The following is a 12,105-nucleotide window of genomic DNA, read 5'->3' as shown; positions in this document are numbered from 1 at the left end:
TTGCCAATTATGTGGTCAATTTTAGAGTAGGTGTGATGTGGTGCTGAGAAGAATGTATATTCTGTGGATTTGGGGTGGAGAGTTCTGTAAATGTCTATTAGGTTTGCTCGTTCCAGGTCTGTGTTCAGGTCCTGGATATCCTTGTTGATTTTCTGTCTGGTTGATCTGTCTAATATTGACAATGGGGTGTTAAAGTCTCCCACTATTATTGTGTGGGAGTCTAAGTCTCTTTGTAAGTCATTAAGAACTTGCCTTATGTATCTGGGTGCTCCTGTATTGGGTGCATATATATTTAGGATCGTTAGCTCTTCTTGTTGCAGTGATCCTTTTACCATTATGTAATGTCCTTCTTTGTCTCTTTTGATCTTTGTTGCTTTAAAGTCTATTTTATCAGAGATGAGAATTGCAACTCCTGCCTTTTTTTGCTCTCCATTTGCTTGGTAGATCTTCCTCCATCCCTTTATTTTGAGCCTTTGTGTATCCTTGCATGTAAGATGTGTTTCCTGGATACAGCACACTGATGGGTTTTGGCTTTTTATCCAATTTGCCAGTCTGTGTCTTTTGATTGGGGCATTTAGTCCATTGACATTTAGGGATAGTATTGTTATGTGTGAATTTGATGCTGTCATTTTGATGCTACCTGGCTGTTTTGTTGGTTAGTTGATGCAGATTCTTGATTGTGTTGCTGCTTTTTTACCATTTGGTGTGTTTTTGGAGTGGCTGGTACTGGTTGTTCCTTTATATGTGTAGAGCCTCTTTCAGGAGTTCTTGTAGAGCAGGTTTGGTGGTGATGAAATCTCTGAGTGCTTGCTTGTTCACAAAGGATTTTATTTTTCCTTCACTTATGAAGCTGAGTTTGGCTGGATAGGAGATTCTGGGTTGAAAGTTCTTTTCTTTAAGGATGTTGAATATTGGCCCCCAGTCTCTTCTGGCTTGTAGGGTTTCTGCTGAGAGATCTGCTGTGAGTCTAATGGGCTTCCCTTTGTGGGTAACCCGACCTTTCTCTCTGGCTGCCCTTAGAATTTTCTCTTTCATTTCAACCCTGGTGAATCTGACGATTATGTGCCTTGGGGTTGCTCTTCTTGAGGAATATCTCTGTGGTGTTCTCTGTATTTCCTGGATTTGAATATTGGTCTGCCTTGCTAGGTTGGGGAAGTTTTCCTGGATAATATCCTGAAGAGTATTTTCCAGCTTGGATTCATTCTCTTCATCACATTCAGGTACACCTATCAGACGTAGATTAGGTCTTTTCACATAGTCCCACATTTCTTGAAGATTTTGTTCATTCCTTTTTGCGCTTTTTTCTCTGTTCTTGCCTTCTCTTTTTATTTCATTGAGTTGGTCTTCGACCTCTGATATCCTTTCTTCTGCTTGGTCAATTCGGCTGTTGAAGCTTGTGCATGCTTCACGAAGTTCTCGTGTTGCGTTTTTCAGCTCCATCAATTCACTTATTCTCCTCTCTATGCTGTCCATTCTCGTCAGCAGTTCGTCCAATCTTTTTTCAAGGTTCCTATTTTCTTTGCGATGGGTTAGAACATGTTCTTTTAGCTCATTGTAGTTTCTTACTACCCATCTTCTGAAGTCTGATTCTGTCATTTCATCACCCTCCTTCTCCATCCGGTCAGGTTCCCTTGCTGGTGAGGAGTTGTGATCACTTTTAGGAGGAGAGGTGTTCTGGTTTCGGGAGTTTTCATCCTTTTTACGCTGGTTTCTACCCATTTTTGTGGGTTTATCCACCTGTTGTCTGTCTCTGTCCCAGGGAGTTGGAGCTTTATGAGTTTCCGTTGCACTACTGCCTTTTTTGATTTTTTTTTTTTTTTTCAGGTCGGACCCGCCCAGCTAGCAGCACGCCTAGCCTCTGCCTGCCCGCAGGGGCTTTGCTGAGCTGCTGTGGGCTCCGCCCAGCTGCCCTGAGCTCTTCCCTGTAGTCCTTTTTATATGGGCGTAGTTAGAACTGTCTGGGCAATGGTGGCCCCGCCTCTGTTATGGCGGACTCTCTCTGTTGTGGCAGGTTGCCTCGGCAACGGCGGGTTGCCTCGGCAACGGCAGCCTGCCTCCGTAGTGGTGGAGAGTCTCAGTAATGGCGGAAGCCCCTCCCCCACGGAGCCGGACCGTCCCGGTTCAGCTGTGCTTGGTTTGAAGGGCTCAACCCAGAGGGTTTCCAATTACTGTTTTTGTTTTCGTTGTTGTTGGGGGTGGAGGGGTGGGACCAACCGAGCCTGATCACCTGGCTCCCTGACTCAGAGTCTTTTCTTTTAAGTTGAACGACCCCGTGTTCCGGTCGCTTGTTGAAAAGGCACCGGGATCTCCCGTGCTGCGACTCACGGAGTCGGCTCGAACCGCGGCGCCGGCTCCTGGCGGATTTTTTGCCTAGGAATCTCCTGGCCTGACTCGCTATTTCAGATGAATGGGCAACTCTGCCGTCTCAGGGCTCTGCTCGCCAGCTAAGAGGGTTCCCAGACCAGTGGCTTTTGTACGGAGAACGGCAGCAACAGGGAGTGGTCACAGCAGCCGCGCGGGCGGAATCAGCCCCGCAGGGGCCAAAACAGCCGCACCGGCTGGGACTGCGACGCTGGCGACCCCTCTGCCTGGGTATCTCCTGGTCTGTGGGCAATAAGAGTTCGTCTGGAAATGCGGCGTCCACTCACCCTCTGCACTTTCACTGGGAGCTGAAGTCCTGAGCTGTTCTTAGGCGGCCATCTTGAAAGTCCCCCATTTTACTTTTCTAAACCCTGAAAGTTTTGGAATGGTAAAATACCTGGACTAGGTGTGGTGCCTGACATCTGTAATCCCAGCACTTTGGGATGCCAAGGCAGGGAGATTGCTTGCCAGAAGTTTGAGACTGTCCTGGGCAAGATAGTGAGACCTGGTCTTTACAAAAATAAAAATAAAAAAGTAGCTGGACATGGTGGTGCATTAGGAAGTTGAGACAGAAGGATTGCTTGACCCCAGGAGTTCAAGGTTGCTGTGAGATGTGATCATGCCACTGCACTGCATGCTGGGCAACAGAGCAAGACTCTGTTTCTGCAACAACAACAACAACAACAACAACAACAACAACAACAAAAAGACAGGAAGAAAAGAAAAATATAGACAAGTGTTTCTGGTAAACTGTTGTGGACTTGTGCTATCTAATTTCATTAACAGGCAAGTTTTTTTATCCTTGATTAAGTAAAGTAACATCAATGAGAAAATGTAATACTAAAAAGTGGAATTGAAAATGAAATGGCTAAAATTCATTTAAAGGACCCAGAATTAGGCAAGATTTTTAAATGCTGACTTAAATAAAGACAATGTGGTGAATTATCTGTAGCTGTGCAAACTTTTAAATTTATAAGTAGAGCCATAATGTACAAGTCCTCCAAACGGACTTCCTCTCTTCCTTCTGCAGTTATCAGCCATATGCAGGCAAAGACTCAGTGGCATAGTGGCAGATTTTTCAGACTAAAAGTTTAGATTCAGCATCCCACTCTTTTCTGCCATTATCTTAGTCACTTCCACTCCTTTACCAATTTCTTTAAATGTAAAATAAAATAGGCAATTTCGGTTAATGTAACCTTCTTACGAATTTTAAAATGAAATGATTCTAAAGATTTCAGGGTTTATATTTTTATATTCTTATTCTATATCATTCTAAAATACATACTCCTAGAATTTTATTGAACTGTAAAAATATAATTTTGTTTGTTTTGAGAAAGAAAAGCCACTCATCCTAATCACCTCTTTCTTGTATACAGTACAAGTTCCAGGGCCAGTAGAAAACCTGCAAGCCGTATCTACCTCACCTACCTCAATTCTTATTACCTGGGAACCCCCTGCCTATGCAAATGGTCCAGTCCAAGGTTACAGATTGTTCTGCACTGAGGTGTCCACGGGAAAAGAACAGGTAGGCGAAGGAATGGGCCGCACTGCTTCCATCTGATTGGATGTTTCCATCTTTGAATAGCTCTAGAGGTGGAGAAACAGGAAAAGACCTGCACGCTCTCGATGCAGCCCAGTATTTAGCACATTCATTGAAAAGCTGATTAGTTTTAAAGCACTTGTTATCGGAAACTTTATACAATTTAATTAAATTCTGGTGGTAAGAGGTAAATGGGCAATAAAGTGAAGTCAATAGAAAGGATGTCAATTTTTTGTTTGAGTCTGCAGCAGCCTGGCTTGTGTGAGCAATCACATTTGTATTCATTCACCTGGTTATGGAAGGCATTTGCAGCATCATTCCTTAGACTAAAGGGCGATTGCCCTCATAGTCAGTGGCACTCGCTAAACTTGCTTTTTTTATTCTAATACATTTGGTATTATATCTAACTTCTTCACATCATCAGGATGTAACCTATCATTTTTTATTGTTTCCAGAAGAACTTACTCTGAGAAGCCTAATCTCCTCCTTACTTTTTTCTACTGTACAATGGTTAGCATAGAGACCTGAAAAGAAACAAATTAATTGTTTAGGCAAACTAAATGTAAATAAGTCTTTAGAGAGACACATGAAACTCAAAAATTCTATTTTGTGATACATGCACACACATATATAACACAAATAAAATTTCTGAGATTCATATATACATAATGTCTGTATGACTATTGAGATATTTCCAGATTGTCAGCTTCATGTAGGAAAATATATACAGACAAGTATACATTCAATAGGTAAAATAAAAAATTGGCCTCAGGATATGGGAGTTTGTATGATGTATGGTGAAGCTTGTCAAACATAGAATGGCGTTCATGCTTCCACATAAACTGTATGATCAGAATTTTTATTTTAAAAATAAGGAATATTTTATATTCAGAAATAGCTGAAGTCCAGTCCCAAATTATATCATAAACATTACAAGAGCTTCTCCTATGTAATCATGGGTTGTAATTTTTTTCTTGCTCTCTTCAAGCTATTTTTAGCTCTTGTTTTTCAACTTTTTAAAATCTGCCTTTCTGTATATGTTAGCTCTTCAATAATACATTTTGCCAACCAATTTAAATAAATTCAAAACCAGCATCACCCAAGATAGATGTGAGTATGGTGATCTGATTCCTCAGTGACCTTCACCTTCAATAGCTCATTTACTGCAGCCGTGAGATGCTCAAATAGCTTCAACCAATTTAATAGCATTTTGGGAGATAAAAATTGTAGCAACGTGTCTGATGGTTTCAAGAGCTGTGGTTATATTTCAGCAAGGGAAGCACAAAATCTGTTGTTTCTTGATGAATTATTCCATTTGGGGTACAGGAGAAAATATCTGTTCCCATGGAGTTATAAGCTGACTTCTGCCTGTGAGAGTTTAGTGTGGGTAGAATAACCCAAACCATTCACTATATTGAGTAGTGTTAAACAAATTGGAACTTAATGACTGTAAAAATAGCATGTGCTGTTATAGCAAGAAGTCTACAGAGTAGTTGGTTTTTAGTGGGGGAGTCTTTGTCACAAGGTAGGTTTTATAACTCATTATAAGGCTGGAGTGCAGTTCGTAAGAGTCTAATGTCCAATCACGGATTGTACAGAATGACTGCCATTTCTACTTTAATGTGCTTCCTTGATAACAGTTTTAATGTTTTGTGTCTCCAGAATATAGAGGTTGATGGACTATCTTATAAACTGGAAGGCCTGAAAAAATTCACCGAATATAGTCTTCGATTCTTAGCTTATAATCGCTACGGCCCAGGAGTATCTACTGATGATATAACAGTGGTTACACTTTCTGATGGTAAGTTAAAACCAGTTAAATTCCTTTTACAAATTTGTTACAATAATGACATAATATTGCACATATATCACAAATTCCATTTTCAATGCTTCCTGACTAAAAATTTATGGACTATTACAATCAAGTGTAAACTTGCTATCAAGATACATAATTCTGACTGGGTATGGTGGCTCACACCTGTAATCCTAGCACTTTGAGAGACTGAGGCAGGAGGATGGCTTGAGCCTAAGAGTTCGAGACCCACCTGAGCAACATAGTGAGACTCTATCTCTGTAAACTGTTTTTGTTTGTTTGTTTGTTTGTTTGTTTTTAATTAGCTGGGTATGATGGCATGCGCCTGTGATTCCAACTACTTGGGAGGCTGAGGCTGGAGGATCACTTGACCCTTGGAGTTCAAGACTTCAGTGAGCCATGATTGCTCTACGGAACTCCAGCCTGGGCAACGGAGTGACACCCTTTCTCCATATTAAATATATATGTAAATATGCATACACATATACATATACTCTTGAGTCAGTATATACTAATAGATAAGCCTCAAAATCTGACTACTGACAAAGAGCTAAAATTATTTTTATGCATGTATATTTTTATTTCTTTAAATCTTCTAACATAAACTTGTTTGTGCATGTGTGTTCTAATTTTGATTGACATGTTTCTTTTATTTCCCCTTCTAAAAGTGTGAGGATGGTTAAAGGTGTAAATGATAGACAGATCTCCCTATATTTACCTCTTAATTAGAAAATACAAGGACTTAGGCCAAATAAGCTAATATTGAAACTGAAAGTATTAAAATTGAGAATGAAAATGTGTATGTTGCCTACTAAATGGAAGAATACACACACACACACACACACACACACACACACACGAGACAAGAAATACAATCACACAATTGTGGCTTATTACCACTTTCCCTTCCCCTTCCTCTCTTCTTTCTGCTCACCTCTTGCCTCTCACTCCCCTCCCCTCCCCTGCCCTGCCCTCCCCTCCCCTCCCCTGCCCTCCCCTCCCCTCCCCTCCCCGCCCCTCCCCTGCCCTCCCCTCCCCTCCCCTCCTCTCCTCTGCCCTCCCCTCCCCTCCCCTCCTCTCCCCTCCCCTGCTCTCCCCTCTTTTCTGAAACAGAGTCTCACTCTATCACCCAGGCTGGAATGCATTGGTTTGATCTCGGCTCACTGCAACCTCCACCTCCTGGGTTTAAGTGATCCTCCTGCCTTAGCCTCCTGAGTACCTGGAATAACAGATGCATGCCACCACAACCGGCTAATTTTTGTATTTTTGGTAGAGACGGAGTTTCACCGTGTTGGGCAGGCTGCTCTCAAACTCCTGACCTCAAGTGATATACCCACCTTGACCTCCCAAAGTGCTGGGATTATAGTCATGAGCCACTGAATCCAGCCTCAAGGTATTTTCCTGCCTAAGCCTCCTGAGTAGTTGGAACTATAGGCATAGGGAACAGCGCCCAGCTAATATTTTTACTTTTTGCAGAGATAGGGTGTCACTTTGTTGCCCAGGCTAGACGTGTTTTTTAATGCCATAAAAGAGAGAAATAAATCTTAATAAAGAGAATAAATTTGGCCAAGTAATGGACAGGGGAAACTAGAAATCTACCTGCTAGATAATCATGAAAGTTTGGAAAATTTGATAAAAAGTGAAAATAAAATATACCAATATGTATGATGTGGAGCCAATGAAAACTCAGGCAGGTGCAGAAATGTAGAGATGGGCTCATGTGAGTATTAAAAAAGGCCATGAGCTAGCTTTTTTTAGGAACAGTTTCCATTTGATGTGTTTAATTATATAAATTGTTGATCTTTTTAATTATAAAAACGACTTTAGCTTGCGATTTCTTGACAGATCTATCATTTAATCTGAGAAAGTATCTGGGTGTAGATTTCACACAATATCAGTGAAATGAGGAAGAGCATGCATATTAAGGACAGTACACAGAGAACACAGGAATAATGCTCATTTGCAAATTCAACTTTAAAATGTATTTTATATGTAATACCATTCTGGTATCACTTTGAATGTAATTCTTATGCCCATCCATCCGATTCTGTTATTGAAGACAGAACAGAATATTTATTGGTAGAATAAATTACTTCACAACTTATAATTATAAAAATAAAAGAAAAACAAATGAAAGTGAATATTTTACATAATTTATGTAGATTTCATTCACTCTCTGAACTGTAATACTGTGGCCTTATTCTCGACTTTGGTTTTAAATGTCATAAGTGAGAAAGATAGATTATCATTCATTAGTCCAAGAATTATCTTCTGGAAGTGTTGCAGTGTTTAGGACTTAGAAAATGTCTGTCACTATTACAAAAAAAAAAAAAAAAAGACAATTTGATGACCCTAACCCTAATAAACATCACTGTGCAAAGGATACCAAATTCCCTCTATCAAATACACTGAAAGGAGAAAGCATGGACTTTATAAGCCTCTTATAGTGGACATACTGATCTCATCTGCATTCATTTTTACAGTCAACTCATCTCTTTGAGTGTCCAACACAAATCTGTACTCTTGGCTTTCATTTCCTTATTATCCAGTTTCTTTCTGTCTACTTCAATCCATGTTTTCTCCTTTATACTGAAGCTGTTCATGCTGAGGTCATATATCACACTTTATCACATGTGGTATCACCTGCTTCCCAGTCTTCAGTCATAGAGCACTCTTCTTCAACTTTGTGTATATTGTAACAGGTGAATGTTGTGAAAATTAAATGAGCTGATCTGTGTAAGCACCTAAAAAAGTACATGACATTTAAGTCTTTAATAAATATTATCTTTATCAATGTGCAATCACTTTCTCTCATTATATTAATATTACATGCTCCTAAATATGAGGGATGATGTTAAATTCATCACTGTATTCCTCCTAACAGAGTGAATATTTATTGAATTAATTAGATAGTTCAGTCAAAACTGCAAATTTTTGTATGCAAAGGCTTATCTTTAGGATTTTTCATTTGTGGAACTAATTTAATATGTGACTGTATCTAAATGCATCTGTATTATAGAGAACATTATAAATCTTTTCATGTCAGGAGGCTTACCATAAAAATATATTGAGACATAGAAAAATTGAAAAAAAGACACCAAAGTTAAATGTAAATAAGTTCTTCCAGATTAATTATTTTATGTTTTTTCCTCTGTTCTACTGGAATGCTTGTAAAGATCTTTATCCAGATGAGCTGTCATCTCTCATTTAGCTCTGCTTTGTTTTCTGAGTAGAAACATTATTTTCATTCAGATTCCTCCACCTAAAATACCACTGGTTTACAATGATCCATTTTTATCACACTATTGCTATTATAGAGCATATGGACATCTAACTAATCTTGGGAATGTGTTCCAAAATACTGTCTCTTGGAGTAGTTGGCATAGGTAAGTCACTAAGAGCTTCTATGAATGAATGAACAGTTGTAAGTTTCCATGCCAGCTTGTCCTGTGTCCAAAAGCAGAAGACCCGATTTCATAGGCAACATAAGTGTAAGAATGTACTTATTGTTTTTCTCACTGTTATCATTAATATTCGTTGCATACTCACTAGGGCAAGGCCCTGATCTAAGTAGTTTGCCTTTACCTTTCATTCTGACAATACTGTAATTTTTTTCCCTACTATACAAATGACAAAAGTAAGTCAGAAAGAGATCACAAAAGGTGGTAAGCAGTAGAGCCAGGCCACATAAGCTAGTAAGTTCACAGCCAAGATTCAGTGTGGAAACATATTTCTTTTATTCTGTGATAAATGACCTTTAAAGAAAAATGTTTATAATGAATTATGAATTACTGTTGGGCAGGGTGTCTCATGCCTGTAATTCCAGCACTTTGGGAAGCCAAGGAGAGCAGATCACTTGAGGCCAGAAGTTTGAGAGTAGCCTGGTCAACATAGTGAAATCCTGTTTCCAGTAAAAAAAAAAAAAAAAAAAAAGAAAGAAAAAAGAAAAATTAGCCCTGCATCGTGGTGCACACCTGTCATCCTAGCTACGTGGGAGACTGAGGCAGGAGAATCACTTGAAGCCAGGAGTCAGAGGTTGCAGTGAGTTGAGATCACACCACTGCATTCCACCCTGGGTAACAGAGAGAGATTTTGTCTAAAAATTAAGAATTATTTTGGTCTATAAATTGTGTGTTCCTGGCAGCATGTATTTGCTGAAGGGAGGAACTGAAGTGCCTATGCTTCTGGAGACTTATTTACATTTATGGGAACTTGATCTGTCCTACAAAATACTTCATCTCCATGTGTTTTAAGCCAGCATACTTCTCTGTATTGAGGGAAGTTTCCAGCCCCATCTCTTATTGACTTGAATGGACCTATTTATTGTAAATAATAAATTATTTGACATTTTGAAGACGAAAGTGTCCTTTTACTTCTGCCTCATGAAACAAGAAGTGTCTTGGGAAGACAAGTATAGAAAAGAACAGGTCGTTGTGGGTTCTCTTTACTTTCACCTAGCCCTAGCATCTAATCCTATCTTTTGTATCTATTTATCTCTAAATAATATGGAAATCGATAGTGAGAAAGAGGGAGTAGGAATTAATAACTAAAAATACTGTAGAAAAATTCTCTACTCTCCTCTCTGACAAAAAAAAGAATAGCCAGTGTGCTATCAGTGGAAACTTATAGAAGAAATTTACATTGCCAAAAAAAAAAAAATAGAAAAAATATTTTAATACTGTTACTTATAAGGACTTTTAGCAGAATTTTATTATATTACCTTTCAATTTTTATTCTTTTTTTTTTTTTAAACAGAGTCTCACTCTGTCACCCAGGCTAGAGTACAGTGGTACAATCTCAGCTCACTGCAGCCTCCATCTCCCAGGTTCAAGTGATTCTCTTGTCTCAGCCTCTGGAGTTGCTGGGACTACAGGCGTGTACCACCACATCCAAATAACTTTTGTATTTTTAGCGGAGATGGGATTTCACCATATTGGCCAGGCTAATTTGGAACTCTTAATCTCAAGTGATCCAGCTGCTTTGGGCTCCCAAACTGTGTGAGCCACCATGCCCGGCCTGCCTTTCAACTCTTAAGGCAGAAGACAGTCCTGATGCTTATAGAATTGTGGTAGCTACAAAATATATACATATAGAAAGATATATATATATATATATATATATATATATATATATATATATATATATATCTTTCCTCTTAAAGTATTCTTGGCTTTCTAGAAATAAGGAGTTAACACTTATAAACGTAAATGAAAGTGACATTTAAGGGTTGTATATCAGCCGGAACAGTATCTACAACAAAACACATAATAAATGTTACTTCTCCTTCTTCCAAAATTCAGTTTTCTAACAAAAATTCAATTAGTAACTGAGATTATGTTTTGATACTCTTTAATTGATCAAAAAGTGAGTATAATATGATTAGAAACATATAGCATGATATATCAGTATTACAATATTATGTTAAATATAAACTATATATGTTTTTTCATGTTTAAGAAGTAAATCAACATCACTTAATTTTAAGACATTATTTCCAAATTTTGCTTTTAAAGGATACCACTTTTGGAGGTTTGTGAAATTGCGTGATGTAGGACTTGTTCTTCAACTAATACTTCACTTTAAAAAACTAAATTGCAATTTAATACCTTAATAATTATAATGTTTAGAAAAGTATAAATCATAAATAAGTAATACAAGTACAACTGCAATTTTATACTTTAACTTAAAAAGTAAATTAACAAAACTTGGAACCAAACTCTGAATATGAAACCATTTTTCTTGTAATTTATAAACTTTCTACTACTATGTTTATTCAGTAACTATTTACTAAATATGCAACATGTGCCTTAAACCTTAAACTCTTCTTGTTATTGGTGATGCAACATCAGAATGAATAAAAATCTTTTTTCTTATTGGGATTACATTCTGTATTTAATTTTAAAATCAGAATATGAACTTCAGAAAGTTAAATAAGAATGATTTTATAAGTTGTGGAATATTTTTGAAAGAATACTTGCTGAGTTAATTCATGAAAAATGAGCACTTTATCAGAAGCTTCACTGACTGCAACCTTCATCAGGCACTAAGATCAGAAGTTCAAAATGAAAATTTAAAAAAAAAGGTTGCATTTCTTATAATTTCCAGAAAGGTCTAGAAACTATATAAGTACACAGTTGCTCATTCAATCATTCATTCAGTAAATATTAATTGAATGTCAGTTTGGAAGATTAAAAAAATTAATCATAGACACATCATGTTTTCATGATAATTACTGTTTAGAAGATAAATTCAGAGTAGGGCATAAACAAATTCATGGTAAAATGTAAGTATCCTATGGAAAAACATAGGTGTTTTTTCCAAATTCTAGTAAAAGAAAGGGAAAGATTAAAAAAAAAAAAAAAAAAAAAAAAGCCCTTAGATTCTTGAAAAT

At 37.8% G+C, this 12,105-nt stretch overlaps 1 protein-coding gene across 4 annotated transcripts in view; it reads left to right on the top strand.

The window, feature by feature from the left end:
* Positions 1–12,105, top strand: part of DCC (DCC netrin 1 receptor) — a 1,201,717-nt gene that overhangs the window by 861,739 nt on the left and 327,873 nt on the right. For all 4 annotated transcript variants that reach the window (XM_003926060.3, XM_074383427.1, XM_074383426.1 and 1 more), the window contains exons 10-11: positions 3,738–3,886; positions 5,564–5,702. In XM_003926060.3, coding sequence (XP_003926109.1) covers positions 3,738–3,886; positions 5,564–5,702 — 288 coding nt within the window. The remainder of the gene's footprint in view (positions 1–3,737; positions 3,887–5,563; positions 5,703–12,105) is intronic.

Source organism: Saimiri boliviensis, chromosome 13 (assembly GCF_048565385.1).
Source record: "Saimiri boliviensis isolate mSaiBol1 chromosome 13, mSaiBol1.pri, whole genome shotgun sequence".
In the NCBI taxonomy this organism is placed as follows: domain Eukaryota; kingdom Metazoa; phylum Chordata; class Mammalia; order Primates; family Cebidae; genus Saimiri; species Saimiri boliviensis.
The sequence above is the reverse complement of the archived record's forward strand: the minus strand, read 5'-3'. Positions and strand labels throughout refer to the sequence as shown.